Source organism: Beta vulgaris, chromosome 4 (genome assembly GCF_026745355.1).
Source record: "Beta vulgaris subsp. vulgaris cultivar EL10 chromosome 4, EL10.2, whole genome shotgun sequence".
Lineage (NCBI taxonomy): Eukaryota > Viridiplantae > Streptophyta > Magnoliopsida > Caryophyllales > Amaranthaceae > Beta > Beta vulgaris.
In genome coordinates, this window is record NC_079205.1 from 25,322,354 (window position 1) to 25,350,254 (window position 27,901).

Below are 27,901 nucleotides of genomic sequence, written 5' to 3' on the forward strand. Positions count from 1 at the left end.
AAAAATTGCTACATTCGATCAATTGAATCTTATGTTATTAAAGAAAAGATTTCCCATTCAATTCTAGATTTATTCGAGAAAAGTTATCCAAAAAGTTTGACCACAGATTCATCGAATACACTTGATATTTTCGAAAATGGAGAAAAAATGAATTTGATTGTGTTTTAATCCATTAACGTTGGATGTGTGAGATTCAAATGTTATCTACATAAGTTTTTTTATATGAAGATGATGATTCACTTTCTAGATGTTCAAATTGAGACGGAAAAAGATAGAATTTTTATGGCAGTGAAAACTGAGAGTTCTAAGCAAGAGTTTGTTACAGTTTGGAACTTTATTAGCAAACTTAGATTTTGTTAAGATTATATTCGGCTTCTAGATAGAAGTAAGATTCTATGTACCTCTCTTAGAATTTAAAGCTTGTAAGTTTTATACTATTTGACCCATTTTTTTATTTATTTTGGAAAGTAAAATATACAATAAATTGTATCGTCAATCATTTGTTACATGCACAATTCACCCTTTTTTTCATTTTTATTGTGAGTTTGTGATTAGCTCACTGACCCATGTCAATAATACTTGTTCCAAATGAATGGTAATATATAGATATAAAAATCAATTTATATGTGGAAATATATTATATGACATTTTATCTTTTCTTTGAGATGAACACCTAGAAATTATGAGCTCTCAAATTTCATATGTATGGTAATATTATTTTTTTTAGTTGTGATTCGGTTGTTGTGAATAAATTGAACAAATATATATATGACTTATAAACTTCACAAAGATACAACTACACTAAAATTATGGACAGTAAATTTCACATAAGTTCTATATGTAATTTTTAATATTTAACCTAACATAGAGATGCCATACATTTATCAGTTAAGATAGCATATTTCTAGCAGACTTTAAATACTACGATGTGATTTTTTGTACAATGAAAGGGGTCCGATTGTTATTATACTAAACTTTAAGACATCTCATGCTTGTTGTTACAATTAGGCTACCCTCCTTTAAATTTTACAAACCTCATGAGCCAAGTAAAAGTTAACTTTTGTTGAGACTTTGTTATCTTTTCTTATCTATTTATATATTGGCTAATCCATTTTTTAGTTAATAGTTTAATATTAGGTGTTAGTACATAAGATGTTTAGACTTTTGTGCAAGTATTAGTATATAAGATGTTTATTATTTTGTGCAAGCTAAGTGTTAGTACATAAGATGTTTATTCTTTTATGTAATGCAAGCTAAGTGTTAATACATAAGATTTTTTTTTTTTTTTGTTATACATGAGGTGCTAATATCAATCATTATTGATTTTATCGTGGATCATGTTTTGTATTGCTAACCACATTGTAACTCACTAATAATTATCATCGTTTTATGGGATACACCGTAGTCTTTGTAATATGACGGCCCACGATTTTATAGTTTGCAATGAACTTATAATTTTGATGGTATGGATATGTGGTCAATGATCTTATAATTTGAACTTTTTAAAAAATATAATACAACTTATTGTATGATTAATACGTCCCTTGGTAAACTTTAAGTTTAATATTATAATCTGTTAAGACTTTTGTTTTAATTTGGGTTTAAGAAGAGAGTACAACATGTTCATTTAAATAGTTGTAATACCTTAAGTAGTACCTAAAATATCAGTTGTTGCTATAAATTTATTTCTTAATTAGTGCCAAAATATATGATAAGTAACTCAAATACCAAATTTAGGGGATATGAATTTTTAATTAGTTTCTAAAATACCGTATTTAGGGGATATGATTTTTTAAATTAGTGCCTAGAATATCGGATTTAGGAGATATATTTTTTTTTGGCAGTTTTATGATGCATAAGTAATTACTAATTAATAGCAATCGATTCCTAAAATTTAGTTGATTTACATTTCATAACAGAGAACTTTCTTAAATAGCTTTCCAATTATATGCCTAAAAAAATGCATAACAAAAATATTTAGAGACAAACACAAGTGGCAAAAAGTTGTAAAAGATATTATAAAGGATTGACACATCAGCAATTCAATTTGCTTTTGACACATAAGCAAATCCTTATTGCTTTATTGTATTATATAGATATAGATACTAAATAATGATCAACATTTATGTTTTAAAATATTATAAGTATAATTATTAGTATGAAATTTATGTTTTTATATTTTCTTCTGATGTCAATCAAGTTATATTGTCAATTTAATTTTTTATAAGAGCTTTTCACACATACATGTAAGAAGAGGAAGTCATTCCCCTTTAACATTTAATTAAAATTTCAAATTTAATTTCATTGTTAACTTGTTAAATATATATGGCAAGTATGAAAAAGAAAAGATTAATATATATATATATATATATATATATATATATATATATATATAGCAATTCAAATTCATTAAGGGTAATATCCGACATTTTGTAAGAGGACACCATCTTGTTCCCCCTTCACTTATATAATAGAGACTAATTTTTTACCCGTGCAAAAATGCACGAAAAGTTTCATAGTAAATATGATTTTGACCGTGCATAATGTGGGGGAATTATTTTTTTTATTAAGTAGTTGATTATTATTCATAACCAAGTTATAAGTAGGTCTCTAGCGTTTAGACCCGTGTAAAAATATATATTGTATGCTACTTCATCTCTAACTTTTAGACCTAAAATATTCCAACAAAACTAAATATATTGCATATATTCAATAATTGTGTCAAAGTTGATGAACTATAAGATATTGAATCATATATTTAATGATATTTCTCCTTAAATTATGTTATGTGAATTTGTAAAAGTGAATGAAATACCATATATATATATATATATATATATATATTATAATATATATATATTAATATTATATATATATATATAGAAGTGAGTTCATATGAGAATGCATACTTACATGAGAAATGAGAATGCATTTTACACGCTATAACTCTAATGAACAATTGATGTAACTCTAATGAAAAAAGTGATGTAATTCCAAAAAAACAAAAAATTAGAAAAAATATTTCGAAAAAAAAAAATTTTGTTTGGGCTTGAATTTTTTTTCAGGGGTATAACTCTAATGAACAAGTGTTGTAACTCTAATTCAATCGTGTGGTTGAGATTCATTCTCATTTCTCATGTAAGGAGCATTCTCATGTGATCCTGCCCCATATATATATATACACTTATAATTCATTTTAGTAAATCCTTTTTTAACATATTACATGCTAATCTCTCGAAAATATAATCATTTTTGGAAGATTGCTCCTTGAGGAAAAAAAAATTATAATTTATCCATAATGGATTACACATTGGTGAAAAGGATTATAACTTACAAAGTGTTATCATGTTTTCATACAAAGATCAATTTTTTATGGAAACCCTTCTTATATGAGAATATCATACCACTTGAATTATAATCCATATTAATAAAAAATATCATTTTAAATTTTTTTTACATATTGCAGATTTGCAGTATAATCATTTTTCCTTGATCATTTTGAAATATTGGCTCCACAAAGAAAATATGTTTTAAATATAGCCAAAATTAGTTGCTTGATAAATCCAATTGGTTTTCGAACTATGCTTTCTAATGAAATTTTGATAAATTTTGTCATCTTACAGTAGGCAAAGCAAATTTGCAGCAGTCCTGACGTATAATTACCACCAAAAATATTATGGTCATTCCCAATTTACATGTCATACATTATGCATGGAAATCCTAGTATTCACTAAGATTCATCTGGTTTTGGTTCGAGAGTAACAGGTATTTTCTCTTCGTGATCACCTCGCAAAACCTCCACAACCACCTGAAAAATGAAGCAAATTAATACTGCTACCATAGTATAGAGGAGTGTTCAAGCAAAGACAACGAGAATACGAGATCACAAGCATACCTTATCTCCTACTTTGCAGTTGTCAAGAATTCTGTACAAATCACTTCCATTGGTAACCTTTTTCCCATTGACTGATGTTATGATATCCCCTAGTATAAGACGTCCATAGGCATCACGTTTTGTGGATAAAAGACCCTGCATTATAGTAAGCACGACCATAGCCAAATTTCAAGAATCAAATGTGACGCTCGTATCTGTGTAATGCCATAAGTTAACAATTCTGAGAATATCTGAGAATATACCGCTTTACCAGCAGGACCACTTGGTGGAGCGTCCAGCACAAGCACTCCACTAACTCCCAGCTGCTCCACGGATTGATCTGGGGCGAACTTAATCCCCAATATTGGTCTCGTAACTTTACCAAATTTCACAATTTGATCTACAATACCAGCAACCTGAAACTCAAATAATTCAGGCATGTCAAATTGTCATTTCGAGTCACCTCTGCCCAGAAAAAGAAACAAGGGAGAAACTGAGAAATAGGTAAAAACGAGATGAAATGAGGCAAAAATATACTTCCTCTGTTTTTTAATACTTGCAATGTTTCTCATTTTAGGAAGTTTTCTATTACTTGCATTTTGCAACGTTAACATTTTTGGCAATATATTCTCTTTTTCTCTCCTACTATTTGGGCTATATTTCCTCTCTCCCTTTATCTCTCTCCTCTCCTTGGTCCTTACGCACATTGTGAGTACTAGAAAACGGAGGAAGTATATAATAGTAACACAAAAATTGACATTTCAAGCAATGCCCCCCCCCCCCCTCTTTTCTTCTGATTTTGAGAAAAGGTATAGTTGATAACCTACAGTATCAACAGGGATCGAAAATCCAACACCAGAAGAAGCACCAGATGGCGAGTATATAGCAGTGTTTATCCCAATCAGGTTGCCAGAACTATCTAGAAGTGGGCCCCCACTGTTACCAGGATTTATTGCAGCATCAGTCTGTATAACATCTTGAATTGGGCGTCCAGTTGCAGCAGAGCTGATTTCCCTCCTGAGCCCACTACATGAAATCAAAAGTGGCCACAAAAATAGCCTCTTTTAGGTTCCAGATTGCAAATTCTCAAGGGAATCAAGATATTGAAGTTTTAGGTTTTAAGTGACTGTAGACACTTCTTTCTGTTTAACAAGACAGTACATAAGAAAGGTCATTGGTATTTTAGTCAAAGAAAACGCCATTTGTAATAGGTTCATATGCACTTTTACTTGGTCATATAGATAGAAGAAATCGTTGCAACAAATTTCAACAAAAGCTGCCACTGCCATATTAAGTGCGACGGCCTGTGTGGCACTTTCATCTTGCAGTGTGAATTGACAAATTGTACAAATTTCACGTTATCATTATAATGTAAGTGCTTAAGAGCATAGATTGTAGTTCAGATTTATTTCCTCCATTCCATATTAGTTGCAACACTTCCTTTTTTCAGGAAGATACTAATTTGTTGCAACATTAGTTAATTTGGCTTTGAGTCTTTCCATCTTTCTAATCATCATATGGGTCATTCTTATATTTATATCTTTCTCTCTCCTTTTCACATGCACTTCTTAAACTTGTGCCTCCTCCTATGTAGCAACTTATTTGGAACAGGGGAAGTACTATAAAACACTCTTCCATTATTGTTCAAGGAAATCGGTTCTAGCAGAAGGACTAATGTGACGTGAAAGTTTTCTTATAAGACGATTCCAATACTTTCGATATGCATAAGAGCTTTAACGAACTACAGTAACAGATGCAAACAGTCCATAAAGGATGACAGAGCAAAAACTGAAAACACATGTACAAAGCAGCCCATGTCACAGAACAAACATCCACAGCAAGTCGGACGTGGCAGAACAACCTTCATTTATTTTCATGCTTTTGTCATTGATGGAAGTATAAGAACATCTCAATTTTGACAAAAATGAACATAAGTTGATGGTTTGACTGGATGTTACTCGAATCTCTATACTTTCAGGAGAAATGCCAAACAAAGCAAATTATTATTTCTCACTAATTTCCCTTGATGCATGCCAAGGACAGAGAAACGTTCAAGGAAGCATACTTTTACCTGATAACCCCTGTTGTCAGTGTATGGTCAAGCCCAAACTGCATAGGATCATAAGAAATACAGAAATAAGTAAATAATATATGAATTTCAGAATGGAGCATATAATAGCACATTATTTGCACATAATAAAACAAAGTTATGTCAGCTATCACAGTAACTCCCTAACGAGGCCTGCCAATTTATACAAATATATATTAAAAGGCGTGCGAAAGAAAGCCTATGTGCCACGTGGCATTTCCCTCAAATTTCTAATGCAAATGCTTTATGTCTATATGTACTCCTCACTTTGTAAAAAATGTGTTAAGTGCACGGTATCGAACACGTGACCTTTGAAATGAAAAATAAAGGCTTAACCATCAATACATTATGACTTTGTTATCTAATGTTTCAAATAAAATATGATGAAGTTTTGTAATAATTATAATTAACTAAAAAGACTTGAACGAGTATATACATCTCTATCACTTTTATTACGTAACTTACAAGAGAATATTGATGTCATATTCTCTTACCACAATTCCTTTTAAGGTTTTGTTTTCAAACTCAAACCTTTCAAATTATTTTAACTTATCATGTCGTGACGTGAATTTTTCAATTTATTAATGGACAAAAAATATGAATTAGCAAAATAAATTATGAAATTTAAAAATAACATATTTGTTTATTATAACTGACCTGAGGCATCGCCAGGGCAAAAAAAACTAGTTTATAATTGCAAAAGTGTAATATACTTGAAATGCATATCACGGAGTATTTCAGAATTCTTCATGTCTGGGATGGGCATTTAAGGATCTCAGGGATTCTTGAGGGGCATTGCGGGTTATAGTGAGCTGTGACAGTTTTAAGCTTGGATAGTCGGGTTCCTCCTGTCTTACAGTCACATCATAGTTAAGCAGATGAAGTGTACAGCTTTAATTGAATGAAACCAGACACTAGTGGTCAGCGTTAGAAAGCACTGTAGCAGAACTGCTATAATTTTTTTTAAAAAGATAAACAATGTGAAAAATGCTAATCAACTAATTTGGTTGTAGCTTGTTCTTGTTTCAGGCAATTTGTTTCTTAACAACCACTATCTAAAATTGCTGCATGTAATCATCTTTTGCATTTAATTGGAATGGAGAATATCATGAAACATTGAGACTTGATCAATAAATGTCTGAACTTGTATGGCACATGATTGAAGAATACTTACAATTTACAAAGCCTATCATGTATTATATATCAGCGTTGGCAAATATTATCTTACAAAATTACCCAGCAGAAAAAAGAAGTATTTTGACTTAAAGCTCTGCCAACAAAAAGAAACAGGAAATATGAATAGACAAGGGAAGGCATTTAGCACGTTTTGGCTGATATATAGGTCTTAAAACTTACTGGGTTCCCAATAGCAAAGACTTTCTGACCCACAAGCAAGTCTGCAGAGACACCGATAGGTATTGGTCTCAATTTGTTATTAGGTGGGTCAATTCGCAAAACAGCAACATCTTTGTCCTGGTCATACCCAACAACTTTGGCCTCGTAGGTAGTTTGATCCGCAAGAGTGACCCTGTACATCATTAACACCATTTTACTTCTACAAATAACATGGCCCCTGATGTACATAGTATTCAAAGTATTGCACTAGAAGCTAGATGTTATAACGAATGTGAAAAAGAACAAATAATGAGTACAGAAAACAATAAAGAACACACAGATTTAATGTGGTTCACCAACGGAGTATTGGCTACATCCACGGACAAAGAGATAAAAGTTTTATTGCTCTAAAGAAATTCCAGATTTACAGATGTGATTAATGAACTAATCGACATACAAAAGAATTAGGTTAAAAGCCTATCTATAACCCGACTCGAAATCATCAAACCCGCGTCAAAATCACGCTTGCCCGGTCGGGCGGGACCGTCCGATCGGGTGAGACAGTACCGATCGGGAGCACAAGTAAAACTGACGAACAAGCTACATCTCGCTCGGTCACCTGGGCCAAACCGCCCAACCGGGCGAACCTGCCGACTGACCGGGCGAGCTTACAGACTAGTCATTTCGCTCCACACTTCACCGGATTTAAGGTACAAATCTTACAAATCTCCACCTTAACTTGATCCTCTCACAACGAACCAGATAACCAAATAACAGATGAACAGATAACCACATGAAGTGATAACCAGATTCATTGATCACAAATCTCATATTCTCCCTCTAAGCCAGATTTTCCCCGAAAGACAACCAGAACCAGATTGGTCCGTGAAAGACACCAAATTATCCCCTAAGGACTTCAGACTCGAAAGGCCAATTAACAGCTTTCAGTAGTTTCTAAGTCCAAGCAACCTTATAACTTACCATGTGTAACCAGATTCAACAGATGGCTTGCTTATACTCTTTCCGAGCACGAGCAACACCTTCCTTGGACGGCTCAGATATATCCACCCCTCGGACATATAGTGCAAAAACCCACCGTGTCTTCACAACCGTCCCTTTGGGAAGAGTTCCCAATGATTACATACCGACCAAGAGCTAAATTTGGTTGACTCGATTTTAACGACGAAGAACACGAAATTTTAGATTCAGATCGTGAGTGTTGACGGACTTTTCCCTTATGTGAGCCACCACTCCAATCTAAGTGTCTATGTGCTCCACTTGTTTCTCAACATACCACAAACAGCCAACAAGACAACCCTATGCTAAGAGAATAATAAAAATAGCAATCCTAAATTAATAAAGAGAATTAGGATGGGACATTAATTTAGTTTACTAAATTAAAATAACGGGTTATCATTTGCTAAAAACTAGGTGGGTGACATTGTTTTAAAAAAACTATAAATTAAGTTTTTTTGCTTTTCATTTCAGATCATCCCAAAAACAAAAGAAGAGAAAACACAAAGAGAGAGAGAAAAGCTTTAAAGAGAATTTTTAGAGAAAAATTCTTGGGTGTAATTGGGGTGTGTATGTATTGTGAGTTACAATAAGTGTTGTGAACACTTGTGTATTATTTATCTTTTCAGTAAAAGTTTTGCAACATATTTAGAGATAATAACAGTTGTCGGATAATTCATTTATTTGTGTGTGTTATTTAAAATATTATTGTTATTCCTACTAATCTGATTTATAAAGGAAGTTGCATAATTTCCTAACAACTGGTATCAGAGCCGAGTTGGTTAATTTTGTTTGTATCCATAGACGAATCGTAAAATACGATCCAAAGAAGTTAGATTTGAGTGGGAGCAATGGCTGCAGATGAAGGAAAGATAAAACTCGAGAAATTCGATGGTGTAGATTTCGGGTTTTGGAAGATGCAGATCGAAGATTACCTATACCAGAAAAAGCTTTATGAACCTCTCTCGGAAGCTAAGCTAGAGGGAATGAAAGACGAAGATTGGAATCTTCTTGATACATATGGGATATGGTCATTTTCTACAAATCCTAGTTCTGTTAGGATTTGTTTATTTCCTAGTTCTAGTAGGATTAGTTTTCCTAATTCTATTAGGATTAGAACTCCTAGTTTTGTTAGAAGTCCTTTTAATGTTTTAGTTTGTTTAAAATTCTAGTTGAGTTAGAAATCCAAATCCTAGTTGGATAAGGATTCTAATTGGAGTAGAGTTATAATAGGATTAGAAGTCTAGTTAGTAATAACCAAGTTGAGCTTGTTCTACTTGGATTAGGAGTGTGTTTATTTCTTATCTTGTTTAGTCTTTCTTATCTTGTTATTAGTTTCCTAATATCAGTAGGATTAGGGTTATGTTTGCACGCCTATATAAGGCCATGTCGTTCATTAATAAAAATCAGTTTGTTGAGTTTAAGAAAAGTGTTAAGCTTGTTGTGCTTGCATAGAACTGAGTGTTCAAATACACAAACCGGACTTTGTGTGATCTTGGAGCCGAGACTCACAAGAGAACCTCTTAAACTGCGATTTAAGAGCCTATCCCTTTTATTATTATTGTTGTTCGTCCATAAATTTATAAAAACACAAAAAGAGTTCGAACCGCCAACAAAAATCACATCAAGTGGTATCAGAGCAAGGTGCATTGCGACGGAGCGTGAGGGCGCGTCCGGTGTCCAAATCGTGATTTGTTTGGTGCTGTGGAAAGCTAACATACAGGGCTACTTTGTGTCAAAATTGCAGCCCAATCCGATTAGTAACGAAGTCAAACAAATCACGATTGGCTTATTATTTTTTGATGAAATTTGGGTCGAGTGTTTAGGACACCAAGGGGTATGTTGTGACAAAATTTCATGAAATGTCGAGGTGTTTTACTTAGGTTTACGATCTCAAACTTTTATTCAAAATTTCTGGGCAGTTTCTGCATAATAAACCAACTATGAATTGTCGTTTCCATTCTCATGATGAGATGACAACCGATGAAATTCTTGGTGAATTGTCCACACGTCTACAACCAAAGTGGGATTTGATATATGACTTGAATCAATATTATCTGGATGAAAAGCTTAATAGTTATTTGGAAGATGATTCTTGCACTATAGAGGACGAATTTTCAGATTTGGTTTTTATTGTTCAAGATGACAAAAAGATGACAAAAAGATTGAAACTTTTTCTTTTCCTAAGGATAAAGATTTAATCTTTGAAGTTTCAAATAAGGAAGATTCAATACTTCACATTGGTGCAACAAAATATATACCTTTAGTTGAAGTTCCTTGTGCATTGACCCATCTGATCACTACTGATGTTCACTATTCAAAGGTCCTTCATGTTATTTTTAGACGAAGTAACAAAGTGAGTCTACAGTCAAGTTGGAGTTTTGGAAGATTAAAATTTTGTAACGCCAAGCATGGTACTGATCGGGACAAGATTCATATTGTTTACATTGTTGTGCGCTTCATTTGGATGATATCTTGGAGTGCTTAGAAGACCCTTGAGGACAAGGATGTTTTCAAGAGGGAGAGGATGATACATATGGGATATGGTCATTTTCTACAAATCCTAGTTCTGTTAGGATTTGTTTATTTCCTAGTTCTAGTAGGATTAGTTTTCCTAATTCTATTAGGATTAGAACTCCTAGTTTTGTTAGGAGTCCTTTTAATGTTTTAGTTTGTTTAAAATTCTAGTTGAGTTAGAAATCCAAATCCTAGTTGGATTAGGATTCTAATTGGAGTAGAGTTATAATAGGATTAGAAGTCTAGTTAGTAATAACCAAGTTGAGCTTGTTCTACTTGGATTAGGAGTGTTTATTTCTTATCTTGTTATTAGTTTCCAAATATCAGTAGGATTAGGGTTATGTTTGCACGCCTATATAAGGCCATGTCGTTCATTAATAAAAATCAGTTTGTTGAGTTTAAGAAAAGTGTTAAGCTTGTTGAGCTTGCATAGAACTGAGTGTTCAAATACACAAACCGCGACTTTGTGTGATCTTGGAGCCGAGACTCACAAGAGAACCTCTTAAACTGCGATTTAAGAGCCTATCCCTTTTATTATTATTGTTGTTCGTCCATAAATTTATAAAAACACAAAAAGAGTTCGAACCGCCAACAAAAATCACATCACTTCTCGACATACAAGCCCTCGGAGTTATCTGATTAACATTATCACGCAATGTTGCTTTTAATATAGCAAAGGAAAAGACCATGGCAGGTCGTATGAAAGCTCTCTCGAATATGTATGAGAAGCCATCAGCCTCTAATAAAGTTCATTTCATGAGGCGATTATTCAATTTGCGGATCACGGAAGGTGCATCGGTAGCTCAACATCTCAATGAACTTAATTCAGTCACAACTCAATTAAGTTAAGTCGAAATAGATTTTGAAGATGAAGCTCGAGCATTGATACTTTTGTCTTCATTACCAGATAGCTGGAGTGCTACAGTCACAGCTATGAGTAGCTCGTTAGGCAGTAATAAGTTGAAATTTGACGATGTTCGTGATCTGGTTCTCAGTGAAGAGATCCGACAGAGAAAGTCGGGTGAATCATCAACCTCTTCAGTATTGCATACAGAGTCAAGAGGAAGAAATTCAACCAGAAGGAATGAACGTGGAAGATCAAGTTATCAAGGTAAATCTAGAAATTGGAGATCGAAACCAAGGACTCCCAATAATTCAACGAGCTTGAAGACTATCGAGTGTTGGAATTGTGGGAAGACCGGGCACTACAAAAATCAGTGCAAGAGTGCACCGAAAAATCAAGAAGCGAAGGCAGAAGCAAATATCACTTCTACCTTGGAAGGAGATGATGCGTTGATATGCCCTCTGGAGAGTAAGGAAGAGTCTTGGGTGTTAGACTCTGGAGCATCATTCCACGCTACTTCGAAGAAAGATTTCTTCGAGAGGTATGTCCCTGGAAACCTTGGAAAAGTATATCTTGGTGATGATCAACCTTGTGATATTGCTGGTAAAGGTGTAGTGAAGATTAAGTTAAACGGGTCAGTTTGGGAGCTAAAAGATGTCAAGCATAATCCCGATCTAAGAAAGAACTTGATCTCAGGCAGTTGGCTAGCGAAGGCTACACTACAAACTTCTAAGGAGATAATTGGAAGATTTCAAAAGGTGCAATGACAGTTGTGCGTGGTAAAAAGAGTGGTACTCTTTACATGACAGCAGGGGCATGTTGTCAGTTGTAGTTCCAAATTGTGGCACCAAAGACTTGGCCACATGAGTGAGAAAGGGATGAAGCTTATGCATTCGAAAGGAAAAATTCCAGAGTTACAGTATGTTAATTGTTAAAGTAGACATGTGCGAGGAGTGCATACTTGGAAAGAAGAAAAGGGTAAGCTTTCAGACTAGTGGTAGAACCCCAAAGAAGGAAAAGTTAAAGCTTGTTCACTCCGATGTTTGGGGACCAACAACTACCTCATCCATTGGCGGAAAACGCTATTTTGTAACTTTCATCGATGATCACTCCCGGAAGGTATGGGTTTACTTCCTAAAACATAAATCTGAAGTGTTTGAAGCTTTCAAGAGATGGAAAGCTATCATTGAAAATGAGACAGGTCTGAAGATCAAAAAGTTCTGACAATGGTGGTGATTATGAAGACACCACGTTCAAGCAGTTTTGTTATGAGCATGGAATAAGGATGGAGAGAACCGTACCTGGTACACCTCAACATAATGGTGTAGCTGAGTGTATAAACTGAACCTTGACAAAAAGAGCCAGAAGCATTCGTATACAACATTCGTATATAGTCAGGTTTACCGAAGCAAGTCAACACAACAGCTTATTTGATTAACCGAGGACCATCAACTCCGTTAAAATTCAAAATACCATAAGAGGTATGGACCGGAAAAGAGATAACTTTATCTCACTTAAAGGTATTCGGTTGTGTAGCATATGTACATATTAGTGATCAAGGCAGGAATAAGCGCTTGATCCTAAATCTAAGAAATGTACTTTCATTGGCTATGGCGGGGATGAGTTTGGATACTGCATCTGGGATGATGAAAACAAAAAGGTGATCCGTACTAGAGATGTGATTTTCAATGAAAGAGTTATGTACAATGATAGACACAAAACTGATGCCGGCGACTCAGTACACAGTGGGCCGATATTTGTTGATGAAGATTATGTCCCAGATAATACAATGATAGAGCCAATTGTAAGGGAATCTCAACAAGATGAATCCAATGGACAAATCACTATTCGGCAGTCCAACATGCCACAACCTTCTAGTTCAGCACCAATATTGAGGAGGACTACTCGTCCAAATGTGCCAAACAGAAAATATACTTCCTCCATTTCTTTTTACTCGTTACACTACACTTCTTTTTTGGGCAATAAACTCTCTCTATCTCTCTCCTCCCACATGGGTCCCTTTTCTTTTTACTCTCTACCTTTCTCTTCTCCAAAAATTGCCTATGAGTCCGTGAAATGAGAAGTGTAGCGAGTAAAAAGAAATGGAGGAAGTATGAATTACCTATTATTGACTGATGAAGGAGAGCCCGAATGCTATAATGAAGCATGTCAGGCCAGTGATGGTAGCAAGTGGGAACTTACAATGAAAGATGAGATGCAATCTTTGATCTCAAACCAAACATGGGAACTAGTCGAGTTACCCATAGGTAAGAAAGCCCTACATAACAAATGGGTATATCGAGTGAAAAAGGAGCATAATAGTTCCATGAGATACAAAGCTCGATTAGTAGTCAAAGGATTCCAACAGAAAGGAGTTAGACTACAATGAGATTTTTGCACCTGTTGTGAAACTCAATACCATCAGAACGGTGTTGAGTATTATTGCTATAGAAGATCTTCATCTTGAGCGATTAGATGTGAAGACTGCAGTTCTCCATGGAGATCTGGATGAAGAGATATATATGCATCAACCATAAGGTTTCTTAGAAAATAGGAAAGAAAATATGGTGTGCAAACTTAAGAAAAGTTTGTATGGCCTAAAACAAGCCCCGAGACAGTGGTATAAAAAGTTTGATAGATTTATGCACAAGGAAGATTTTTACAAGTGCAATGCTGACCATTGTTGCTACATTAAAATATATCAGTTATATCATCTTACTACTTTATGTCGATGATATGTTAGTAGCAGGTCCAAATATGGATGATATTAAAAGGTTGAAGCAACAATTATCAAAGGAGTTTGACATGAAGGACTTAGGTCCAACAAAGAAGATTCTTGGAATGCAAATTACAAGAGATAAGCATAAAGGAGCTTTCCAGTTATCTCAATCAGAGTACATCAAACGTGTTTTACAGAGATTCAATATGAGTGACTCCAAGCCAGTTAGTATACCATTGGCAAGTCACTTTCGGTTGTCCAAGGATCACCGCCCTCTCACACACGAAGATAAAGATTATATGGCTAAGGTTCCTTATGCCTCAGCCATTGGGAGTTTGATGTATGCAATGGTCTGTACAAGGCCACATATTGGACATGCAGTAGGAGTTGTTAGCAGATTTATGTCAAATCCAGGAAAAGTTCATTGGGAAGCAGTGAAGTGGATTTTAAGGTATCTACGAGGTACCATAGATAAGTGTTTGTACTTTGGTCAAGGTGAAATAAAAGTACAAGGTTATGTAGATGCAGACTTTGGGGGTGAAGTTGATCACAGGAAAAGCACCACCGGTTATATATTCACAGTTGGAAATACAACGGTTAGTTGGATGTCGCAGTTACAGAAGATTGTTGCTTTATCCACTACAGAAGCTGAATATGTAGCAGTCACTGGAGCCAGTAAAGAGATGATATGGCTACAAGGTTTGTTAACTGAGTTGGGATTCAAACAGGAGAATAATGTTCTATATAATGATAGTCACACTGCGATACACTTGGCAAAGAATTCAGCATTTCATTCTTGAACAAAGCATATTGGGCTTGGATATCATTTTATCCGATCATTACTAGAAGATAAAGTTTTAACATTGGATGAAATCCAAGGAGCCAAGAATCCGGCGGATATGTTAACAAAGACGTTGACTATCGACAAACTAAAGTTGTGTTCCACTTTTGTTGGCCTGCATGGGTAGCATACGAGAAAGCTCTATTACATGGAGTAAGGTGTGAAGACAAATTAAAATTAGTCTTCAAGTGGGAGATTGTTAAGAGAATAATAAAAATAGCAATCCTAAATTAAGAAAGAGAATTAGGATGGGACATTAATTTAGTTTACTAAATTAAAATAACAGTTGTTATCATTTGCTAAAAACTAGGTGGGTGACATTGTTTTAGAAAAACTATAAATTAAATTTTTTGTTTTACATTTCAGATCATCCCAAAAACAAAAGAAAAGGAAACACAAAGAGAGAGAGAAAAGCTTTAAAGAGAATTTTTTAAGAAAAATTATGGGGTGTAATTGGGGTGTGAATGTATTGTGAGTTACAATAAGTGTTAGAGATAATAACACTTGTCGGATAATTAATTTATTTGTTTGTGTTATTTAAAATATTATTGTTATTCCTACTAATCTAATTTATAAAAGAAGTTGCATAATTTCCTAACACCCCACTCACTAAGATAACGTAGACCCTTGCAACACATACAATGTCTCCAGTTTAACACCTTTCAGAATTATATTTGAACCCCTGTACACATACAACACTCCACCTTCACCTTTGAAACTGAACCCTTTGCTGTCTAACAGACTAAGTGAAATCAGATACTTCGTATCATGTGGAACATGCCTAACATTGTTCAAAATACCGACTTTGCCATCACATGTCCTAATTCTGATGGACCGTATATCAACTGTTCACCGTTGGCCATAATAACACTTCCATCAGCCCGTTTGTAGTTCATAAACCACTCCCTACGAGAACACATATGACAAGATGCCCTCGAATCAAGAACACGGACGTCGGAAAGATGCATTTGTTCATAAGCAACTAGGGAAAGATCATTATTTGATTGTTCTTTTTAGGACATCCCTTTTCCAATGCCCCTTTTCCTTAAAGTGACATCACTAGGTTTAGGACCTCTAGAAGACGGTTTCCTGGATTTTCTCCCCGAATTCCCCAATTCGTTACCTTCACTAGCTACTAATCCAACAGCCTGATCGAGTACCTGTACTAGACGTCTTATGGCACAACTCTCTAGTATGGAGAGCACGACCTCCTCTAGAGACAATGTCTCTTTACCAATAATACAAAACTCACAATATTCTCATATGACAATAGTAAAGACACAAGCAGAATTAAAGCAGCATCCTCATCTTCCACCTTAACATCAATATTACGCAATTCTAACAAAATCATATTTAATTGATCTAGGTGATTCCTAAGAGGAGTACCTTCATTCATGTGCACACTCAACAAACGTTGCTTCAAAAGCAACTTGTTATTTAGAGATTTTGTCATATACGAACTCTCCAACTTCAACCACGAACCAGATATGGTTTCTTCCTCCGCGACTTCACTGATTATGTCGTCAGCCACACACAACATAATCTTCGAATGTGCCTTCTCCTCCAGAACGGTCATCTCAGTGATAATTGAATCCGTTGACTTCTTTGCCAATGGTGCCTACAACCCCTGTTGCTTTAGTAAAGCCCGCATCTTGATTTGCCATAGACTGAAACTGTCCCAGTGAATTTACCAATTTTCATACAAGACTGAAACTATTCCTCTAGAGACATTATCTCTTTACTAAAAATACAAGCCTCACAAAGTTCTCATATGACAATGGTAAAGACATAAGCATAATTAAAGCAGCATCCTCCTCATCTTCCACTTTAACATCAATATTACGCAATTCTAACAAAATCGTATTTAATTGATCTAGGTGATTCCTAAAAGGTGTACCTTCATTCATGCGCAAACTCAACAAACGTTGCTTCAAAAGCAACTTGTTATTTAGAGATTTTGTCATATATAAACTCTCCAACTTCAACCACGAACCAGATGTGGTTTCTTCGTCCGCGACGTCAGTGATTATGTCGTCAGCCAGACACAACATAATCATCGAATGTGCCTTCTCCTCCAGAACGGTCATCTCAGTGATAATTGAATCCGTTGACTTCTTTGCAAACGGTGCCTACGACCCATGTTGCTTTAGTAAAGCCCGCATCTTGATTTGCGATAGACCGAAACTGTTTGTCCCAGTGAATTTACCAATTTTCATACAAGACTCAAACTGTTCCACTAGAGACATTGTCTCTTTACCAATAATACAAGCCTCACAAAGTTCCCATATGACAATGGTAAAGACACAAGCATAATTAAAGCAGCATCCTCATCTTCCACCTTAACATCAATATTACGCAATTCTAACAAAATCGTATTTAAATGATCAGGTGATTCCTAAGAGCCTAAGAGGTGTACCTTCATTCATGCGCAGACTCAACAAACGTTGCTTCAAAAGCAACTTGTTATTCAGAGATTTTGTCATATACAAACTCTCCAACATCAACCAGAACCAGATGTGGTTTCTTGCTCGGCGACTTCAATGATTATGTCGTCAGCCAAACACAACATAATCATTAGATGTGCCTTCTCCTCCAGAACGGTCATCTCAGCGAAAATTAAATCCGTTGACTTTTTTGCCAATGGTGCCCACAACCCGTGTTGCTTTAGTAAATCCTGCATCTTGATTTGCCATAAACTGAAACCGTTTGTCCCAGTGAATTTACCAATTTTCATACAAGATTGAAATTGTTCCTCTAGAGACATTGTCTCTTTACTAATAATACAAGACTCACAAAATTCTCATATGACAATGGTGAAGACACAAGCATAACAGCATCCTCATCTTCCACCTTAACTTCAATATTACATAATTCTAACAAAATCGTATTTAATTGATTTAGGTGATTCCTAAGAGGTGTACCTTCATTCGTGCGCAGACTGAACAAACGTTGCATCAAAAGCAACTTGTTGTTTAGAAATTTTGTCATATACAAACTCTGAACTTCAACCATGAACCAGATGTGGTTTCTTTTTCCGCGACTTCACTGATTAGACCCAACATAATCATTGAATGTGCCTTCTCCTCCAGAACGGTCATCTCAGCGGTAATTGAATCCATTGATTTCTTTGCCAATAATGCCCACAACCCATGTTGCTTTAGTAAAGCCCGCATCTTGATTTGTCATAGAACGAAACTGTTTCGCGGAGTGAATTTACCAATTTTCATACTCATCCCAGAAATCACTCATATCAAAAAACCAAAGCTCTCGATACCAGTTTGTTATAACGGATGTGAGAAAGACCAAATAATGAATACAGAAAACAATATAGAACACACATATTTAACATGGTTCACCAACTGAGTGTTGGCTACATCCACGGACAGAGAGAGAAAAGTTTTATTGCTCTTGAGGAATTCCAGATTTACAGATGTGATTAATGAACTAATCGTTATACAAAAGAATTGGGTTAAAGCCTATTTATAACCTGACTCGAAATCGTCAGAATGACGCTCGGCCGGTTGACCGAGCCAAAATCGCCCGATCGGGCGCGCAAGCAAAACGGACGAACCTGCCGGCTGACCGGGCGAGCTCACAGACTCGCCATTTCGCTCCACGCTTCACCTGATTCAAGGCACAAATCTTACACTAGACCTTGCAGAAATCAGTCCATGAGGTCACAGATCATAAGTTAGGGATGAGGATAGAGCACTGCCCCCGCAATGAAATTGTATAAGGTAGTGTTTGGAAACTTGTATTTCATTTCAAATAATGGAATTGAAATCTGGAATTTAAAGTTTGTATTTCAATTACTAATCATTGTTTTGTAAAGGGGGTTTGATAGAGGAGAGAGAAATAGAAGTTTAATGGAGGAGAGAGAAAAAGTGTGGGTTTACTAAGGGAGAGAGAAATAAATATTAGAAAGAGAATGAATGAAGTTGGGATAGAGATACTCATAGAGATGGGATATATATGAGGAGAGAATTTCAAATGACAAGGTAATAGCTTGAATTTCAAATTCTACTAATATAGGCTTTTGATAAGAATTTGGACAAATTCCATAATTTCAAATTCCATGCCATCCAAACAATAGATTTCATCCAAATCCAGGATTTGAAATGAAATCTTGCTATCCAAACATAGCATAAAGGAGTTTGTTGAATGTAACAAGAATTTGTTGATAATGGTGCGACATGTATAAGTTTGTTAGACTTGACAAAATTAAATTAGTTGACATATGTAATTAAATATCTATTGCTCAGATTACAAAATTATCAATGATGATACAAACACGACTTTACCTCTCGCTCTATCTCTCCTTTCTCTATTCTGTCTCCAATCTCTCTCTCTTTAGTTCTTGAACCTCTATTTCAGCCATAATAATAGCTCGTTCCAAGCTATTGTTACATCGGTATCACAGCCGGGTAATTTAGATGATTATTTTGATACTTTTGAGGTCTTGAAAGAATTGAAGATAAAAAGAACCCTCGATTATCAGTATTTTCTGGACAGTTTTATTAGAGGGACAAAACCTTCCCTTAAACCTTTTCAGCTAGTCGGTAAACCTGAATATCTAGTACATCATTTAAATCTAAAATTGTTTTAGATTATACTTGTTTAAGGACGATATTTAGTCTTTTCACATTGTTCTTCTTTGAACTTCATTGTAACATCAGATTGGTTGCTTGCCGTGAGTAGTATAAACAGAGGTACTTCAACCATAAAATTATATGTATCAATCGAGGAATCAATGGTGGCATATCAGCAGAAAAACGAGCCCTTCGCCTTGCCTAGGTTATCATTCTTATCTCCCGCATACCAAACTAAAGACTATTTCTTGACATTGAGGTGTGGCACCCTCCAAACAGGGGTGGCAGCTATTTTACTCACACTCGAGTTTTCGTGTTGGACATGCATACATATCCGACTGAGAGAACTCATGATTTTAGCCCACAATAAAGTGTCGGGCGTCCAAACCCTTGTCAAAGTGTCAAAGTTACGTACTTAAGACATGGGTACTTCAGGTAAAATGGAAAGTCTGGTGATAGGTAATGTATGAAGGAAATATGTCCAATGGACAAGGGCTGGTTAAAGGAGGAAAACACAATCATTTATCTATTACCATATGTTTCAAAATACTACAAATATAGAGCAACATAAGCCTTTAAAGACTAAATTACCCGAAAATGTAACACTAGGACACAATGTGCTAGCTCTTCAAAGTCAAAGGGATGCCATGCAAATTTTAATTTTCTATGATGGGAAAATTAAAATAGTAACACACTAGGATACCATATAAAAATTTTCAGATAAAACGAAAACGAGAAATAAGATTTGGTAAAGTTAAATATATAAAAGGGTGTGACTATAGTCTAGATTATGGTATAGAGAGCATTCTCATTATTTTGCACCTCATTACAAATACACAGTAGTAAACAGCTATATATACAGAGAGCATGAGTTAATTATGTTGTGACCATCAAACATATAGTATATCTAAAGTTTTCAATTACTCTTTACAAGATAATCAGCTTGCACAAGTATGTGGTTAAGGATATACTCCCTCTCTTTCACTAATAAAGCCCCAAACTGATCTTAGCAAGAAGTTTTCAAGGAAAAGTCACAGATATAATAATCAAATGTATTTCGATTATATGAGCCCTTAATATCAGTATTTAGAGGTAAGAATATCAATTCGAACTCTTAAAACGTAATGGGGAAGGTGGCAGCAAAACCATCAGAAAGTAGTTACAACCAGTGCAAGAAAGAAGGATTCTGATAGGAGGGAAGAAAGACTGACATAAGGGGCAACATAGGACGAGCAAAATGCACAACCAACCTGAGATCAGAAGCACCACGAATCACATGGTAATTGGTGACTATGTGACCCAGATTATCCCATATAAAGCCTGATCCAGACCCCTGCGGCACCTCAAGGACATCCAGCGTAAAGACATCCTGCCTATTATCACAAAGCTTCAAAACTTTAAATCAACAAAAAAAATATAAAGATTCCGAAAAATGAAATTAGTACCATCCGGCATCCAGAAAACATATTAGATTATAAATCAATCAAATATGATTAATACTAAAATACTGACAGATTGAAGTTGAACTATAACTACATTCAAAGGTAACTTGTATCAACTGGTCAATGCTAGAATTTCTCTAGATTGTGGATTGAATACCAAAGACCAGGTTACCAACCCAAGCTAAGAAATGCGAACACAATACTTCAGAAGACAGAAGACCATTCTAGAATTATATTTTAAAGTTGAAACAGCTAAAGGGATCCAGACCATTCTTCAAACAAACACTCCTCCGTCAAAACTAACAATGTGACCACTATATCTGGACGAGAAACCATTTGTCTAGGAGAATTTTGCTCCACAAAGCTAAGCTCCATTTAAGCAGATTTGTGCCCACGAGGTATGAATGTACTAGTATGGGGTTGAATGCAATACTTAACCAAACGAATGATCAACATCTTCATATAACCCTCCAAGTAATCTTCATATAACCCTCCAAGTACTAAGTGGCTCTAGAAAATAACAAAACTAGATTTAAGTAAAAGGGTAAAGGAAAAGGATTAATCTCTTGAAACCACTCTGCAAGCCGTTACCAACTCCTACAGCAAATTTGTTTCTCTAGACCATTATGCAAATCTAATTTTTGTCACATATATCAAGTTGATGTATACGACAATGTTATCAGGATCGGATCATACTTTGGATCGTAGGGGTTGGTACAATCGAATCGGTGGGATCGGAGCGTAGGACGTAAGATCCTACACATCGGTAAAATAGAGATAATTATGCTAGAATATGGTGAGAACCTCATGTTCAAAAATTTACACATATTAATAATGACTTATTAATTAGTAAATGGTGATAGTTTCTCAATACTATGAGTTTGAATTAATATGTGACCATAGTCTAATAGGAGAAATATAATATGTGAAATTACTTTATGATTTTCTTATAGTAGGATCGAATCGTAAAGTCGTAGGATCGTAGAACGTGTTAAGCTCCTACCATGTGATTTTTTAAGGTTACGTAGGATCGGGATCGATGAGATCCTCCGAGATCGTAGAATCGTAGGATCGTAAGATCTGGATCGGGATTTTAACAACAATGGTATACGGTATTACGGTCAAATGAAGATGTAAATTTTCCATATGCTTTTGTTTTGACTCCACTTCATACCTTGTGGTGGTAGTCTATTATATCAATGCGCTCTTCTCTACCGCTCTCCTCCGTACACAATGGGTTTCCTTGTGTAAGACAAAGCAAAAACCGAGATTAACTTTTAGGATTCCTATAAATTATCACATAGAAACAAGCACTAGCAACACCACAAAATCCCTTACCTCCAACACCCACTACCGTGTTTCTTTTATGACACATCACTAACATGCTTAGAGATAGAAGACAAAGCTCAAAACCAATGGCGGATCATTGTTAGGGCTGGTGTAGACCTGGCCCCTCTTAATTTTGTAAGATAAAAGAACTCCCCTGCAACATAATGTATAAAATGCAAAGTTGGCACAATGACAATTGCATTGAATGCAAAGGAACCTTTCATATTTAGGTTCAAGGTTCGAACCCAGTTGACAGCAAAGTTTAATGCATTTTTTTCTACTTTTCACATATTATTTCTTCATTTCAAATGCCTATTTTCTTTTTCTTTTACTCGCTATGTCTTTGGCCATTTATTGCTACTAACCTCTTCTTTTTCTTTTCCAATTACAATAACTACTTTTTCCTTCAAATTATTCCAAAAAACCATAAAAATAAGTGCAATTCATCTGCTTTTGTTTGAAAGCAATATTTTATATAAGGTAGTTTTTTGAAAGAAAATTTTTAAAAGGTAGATTTTTTAAAAGTTTGGTTAGAAAAGGTAGTTTTTTGAAATTTTTTCCTTATAAATTTTACAGTTAACTTTTAATTTGTTCATTCGGCCATTGTAAAATAGTTACTCAAGATCCGCCACTGCTCAAAACCCATTCTAACCTAAACACAAAAACTACCTTAGTTTTGTTAATCAAATTTGTTGTTTTAGGGAGTCAAGCTAACATAATGAATTTAAGACCCTTCGGTTATGTTCCTTCTTCAATTTGCAAGCCTTACTTTTCCTTTCAGTTGAGTGAAGGTGTTGGGGAACTAAGTTTTAGATGAACCCAATTCATATCAATTGATATCTAAAGCCATGTTTGATGCTAGCTTACCGATTGAAAATTTAATTATATATTGTTTGGAGCAATCAAAAACAATATCTTGTATTAAATCTAGTTGAGTTTTTTTGCACAAAACAATATCTTGAGCAAAAAAATAGCTTGTTTTTATCCCGTTGTTTGGCAGATAGGTGAGGTTGTTCCCCATGGACCATATAAACATTAAAGCTTTCTATATCGAGTCATCTCTACCTATAAAAGCTTAATAGCTCACAGAATACCAATTTCTGAACAAGCTGGTTTCTTTTGCAATTGTTGACCGTACAGAATACCATACGGTGTGATATGATTCGGATGAAGGTTCTTTATTATTATGTCATCCTTATTTGATAAGAATGTTATATACACTATGCCAAAGAAGAACATATATTCGGCCTTACATAAGGGCCAATGAGTTGGTTTTACCTTGTCATGTTGAATCAAAAAAATAAGAGCGCAGTAATTTGGTTTCCCTTTCTACTTAGGATGATGAGTGCTTTTATAATAAGAAAAAAAAGGAAAAATAACAAGACTAACTACTTCATGCTTGGCGAGTAGGCATAAACCACCATATGAGATACGTGACTATGTACGGCTTTGTCTAAAGGCTAACCGGTCCACAACACTACTAAAGGGAAATATGAACCAACAAAAGACATATGTTCAAGTCAGTACATTGTACGAACTACATCACGTTCTAAGCGCTATCTTGAATGCGAGTTTGTGCACCACAAAACTATGTGCACGTGATAACTTAAAGACAAGTCCATTTTCAGGATGGAGATAATATGCATCAACTATCTCTATTGTTATTGTGGGATCCACTGTGATTTTACCTTGATCCCAAAGTAATGAGTTTACTACGAGTTTAATTTGATTATTCTAGGGATCATTTGGATCTTCCAAATTGTATTAGTCAAAGGCTAGACTTAGTATTTTGAGTCTTCAATTGTTAGGGCCAAATCCTCTTAAGAATGGATGATTCCAATTTCCAAGTTGTTTAATTGGCTTTACATTAGCGCCAAGTCATTGTGCAAGAGAGTTAGATCTTTACTTGGCCAGCAATCTAGCAACCACACATTTTAATAGTTAATTTTCTTGGTTGGTTTCTGAACTACCTAAAAATTCCTACGACCATATGCTTGCAACCAAGGAAAGTAATTTCTTGCTTGCTCTTGGTTTACTTATGCCAGTAGGCTTGTATTTCAGAACTTGTTTGGACCTAAAGTTGCGATCTCTATTGTCAATTTTTCCTAAATAATAATGTTGAGAGCTGAGAAGTGTAACTTCTAAAAGTTAGAACTCTTTTGGTTTGGAGAGACTTCACTCTGTATGTTGGCCTCAAGTTTCCCTGCTTGAAATCAGAAAAAAGGTCCTGGTTTTAAGCGTGTGAAACCTAGATCAAAGTAAATTAGTTGTTTAGTGAGTGAAGTTGATATAATCAATCTAAATACCGGCCTTATTCATTCCTTAGGTGAATGAAAACTTTGTTTTCCATTAAACACCCTTAGTTTTACTTTCAATTGATGAAGGTTAAGAGAAAACAAGTTCTGAATGAACGATATCCATAGCCTTACTGCAATCTTAACCTTCTTCCATACACTAAGTGGATTTGATGCGATCGAGATGCTCACAAATTATATATAAAAAAAAATGAGATATTGGAGTTAGCTTAATTATGAAAATTGAATGAGATTTTCTCTCTTTTTCAAGAAAAACCGATGTATATTAGTTTCCTTTTTCATTCTTTTGGTTACTTGGATTTGTGCTTCGGTTATATATTGTGGATGTTTAGTGTAAATGCTTTATTCTTCTATTTCCATCAAGAAACCAAGCATACAAAATCTAACGTCTTGAAGATTATGGGTTAAAACTTGCAAGAAATCCTTTGAAGTTCGACCCATGCTACGTTGGTCATTTTTAGAGAAAATATGAAGAGCAAAGTCACTAACTTAAAATTCGTGATTGTCACACAATTATGGACGACATAGCTCTAGAATTGTGAGCACAACCCATGAACACAATGTCTGGAAGCACTTAGCACCCCATTAGGTACAACCTTGTGTGATTTCGGCGTAACACAGAGAGTTGAAGCCAAATGCAAAGTGCTAGATGGTTTGGCATCGATTCTGAATGCATATAGCTAGAAGGTCATGTCGGATCCAAACGAAAACTACTCAACTTCCTTCGATGTCGCTAAAACACGAAGATATAAGGCCAAAAATTGACCTCTCCCAAAGTCAACTAATAACATTAGGAAGAACACTCACATCAAACATTAAGGGCGAAATGATGCAATTGCTATTAGAAATTAGAATAGGATTTCGCTTGTAAAGCAAAAGAGAAATCAAAAAACAATACATTTATAAAAATAAAAAGATGAACAAACTATATCATAAATGTTAAAAAACAAGACATTTCTTCCGAATCTGTTATAAGTCACATAAGGGGGTAAGAAATGTTTATAGAACATACTTGGTAGCGAGATTGGTGATGTAGACTACGGAGGGAGTGTTCTCTTGGAAAAGACGAACAGTTGCGAGTTCATCAGTCTGTAATTTCCTTGGCGTTGAGACAACAAATGCAGAGGCAGAGTCAACATCAGCAAGAAGAAGAGAGAAAGACAAAGCCAACGAAGTGCAGACGACAAAGAGGGAATCAACAAACGGTGGATTGGGTTTCTGGGTATTTAAAGAGATTGATTCTTCTTTTGAACCCAAAAAAGCAGTGATAATATTGGGAGTTCTCGTTCGATTCACTGAGTTAAGAAAGGGGGTTGTGGATTTGGGGATAATGTTGTGCTTTTTGCGGAAGGAGCTACAGAAAGTTGAAGAGAAAGAAGAAGAAGAGGAGAGAGAAAATACAAGGGAATAAGCAGCTGTAGCAGCCATTCCTAGCAAGGACAAGTGCCTTCTTCAGATTTACGTTTATTCCAGTGGCGGAATGGAGTGTTTTCAGTTGAGTGTCTGTTTGCTGTATGTCTGTACTCTGTATTACATGTGTGGTCATCAGTTGCTCTATTAGTAGGTTCCGGCATTGCCCAATGATTTCAACATTTTCAGTTTCACCACATCAATATTAATTTTTAATTGGGATTATTATTTACCATCGGTATTAATATTTTTGGTGCTTTTATATGTATTTTGTATTTTTTTTTTATCTGCTCTCTTTGTTTTTTTTGTTTTCACTTAAAATCTTGACACTATATATACTTAGTAAGCCCCTCAAAAAAAAATATATACTTAGTAAGAATCTTCTCAATTTTTTTTTCAATTTATAAAAAAATATAATCATGTGGGATCTTGTTTGATTCGTCTCAATAAGTACATTATTAATATTCAATCATTATAATTTTTACTAATATATGATGAAAGATATTTAAGTTCAAAGATGTGCATTGGGAGATGTACACGGAAGAGTGAAAAAGATAAAAAAAGAGGGAGTAAATAATATAAGAATCTTTTTGTCATAAATTACCTTATAAATGACTTTTTTTGTGTCTAGGTACCTTATAAAAAAAATTATCTTCAAAAAACACCTTATACAAGGTTTTTTTGTTGCGAAGGAGTACTTTTTCCCGTAATTGGGGAGTTGACCAAAGGTTCTGGCATTAACTCAGTCACATGCATGTCACATGTTCATTTAATCCCAGAAAACCCGCAAAAAAATCTTTTTTTTTAAAGGCCCAAAAAAATCCTAAAAGAACCCCAAAAAATTACCCCCACATTACCCTATTCTCTTTCTTCTTCTTCTTCTTCTTCTTCTTCTTCTTCTTCTTGCTCTTAGAAAAATTCTCTTTTGTACTACATGTGTTAATGAATTGGTGAAGGCAAATAAGAAAATGGAGAAGGTCGGGAGGACTCTGGAAGCTCCACAACAAGTATTTACTGTTAACTTAGGGGTTGTCATTAGTATAACATGCATGTGTTGTTGCACTTGTTGTTAGCTTTAGTAACTCTAAGTTAGTAGGTGTTGGTGCAAAATCAGTTCGTTGACCTTGCAAACAAGTCAATAGATACCCAATAGTTTGATATTGAATGCCTTGGGAGACTTAATCCCTGTGAGTTACCGATTTTAATTAGATAAAATTCTTGCTAACATACTCTGTTGTAATTTAATTCACGATCAAACTACAACATAAATTAATTTCAGGCGAAAAACAATAAATAGAGCAATCAATAATCAAGCTTTTCATTAAAGCACAAAATTCTCATACATGTCACAAATTTAAAGATGAATTTTACAACACACAAACAATAAGCCAGGCTGGACAACTAAAGAGGAGACACGAAGGTTGTTACTTCCATGGTTCCCTGCTTCAATTGGAGTGAGAATTTAAGATCCTACCTAATGGCATCAGAACATGTTCGGATGCCTAAGCTAAATCTAAGGACTAAATTATAACCCCATAAGGGGGTTGGGCTATGCTAGTGCTAAGCTATGCTAAGGAATTAAG

The 27,901-nt window shown here is 35.0% G+C and overlaps 1 protein-coding gene across 1 annotated transcript; it reads right to left on the minus strand.

Moving 5' to 3' along the window:
- Positions 1-3,567: 3,567 nt before the first annotated feature.
- LOC104884689 (protease Do-like 1, chloroplastic) lies at positions 3,568-26,446 on the minus strand. The gene is made up of 8 exons (XM_010669372.3): positions 25,921-26,446; positions 21,073-21,195; positions 7,320-7,491; positions 5,946-5,983; positions 4,702-4,900; positions 4,138-4,290; positions 3,896-4,030; positions 3,568-3,808 (listed from the first exon to the last, which is right to left on the minus strand). The coding sequence occupies exons 1-8, from the start codon at positions 26,334-26,336 to the stop codon at positions 3,731-3,733; spliced, it is 1,314 nt and encodes a 437-aa protein (XP_010667674.1). The 5' UTR covers positions 26,337-26,446; the 3' UTR covers positions 3,568-3,730.
- Between the last annotated feature and the right edge of the window lie 1,455 nt (positions 26,447-27,901).

Bases quoted from the DNA above. Each gene is read 5' to 3' on its own strand.
- LOC104884689 (XM_010669372.3), bottom strand. From the start codon at position 26,336: ATGGCTGCTACAGCTGCTTATTCCCTTGTATTTTCTCTCTCCTCTTCT. The intron at 21,196-25,920 runs GTATGTTCTATA...TTGTGATAATAG, and splicing joins ATCACCAATCTCGCTACCAA to GCAGGATGTCTTTACGCTGG. The intron at 4,031-4,137 runs GTATATTCTCAG...ACTATAATGCAG, and splicing joins GTGGTCCTGCTGGTAAAGCG to GGTCTTTTATCCACAAAACG.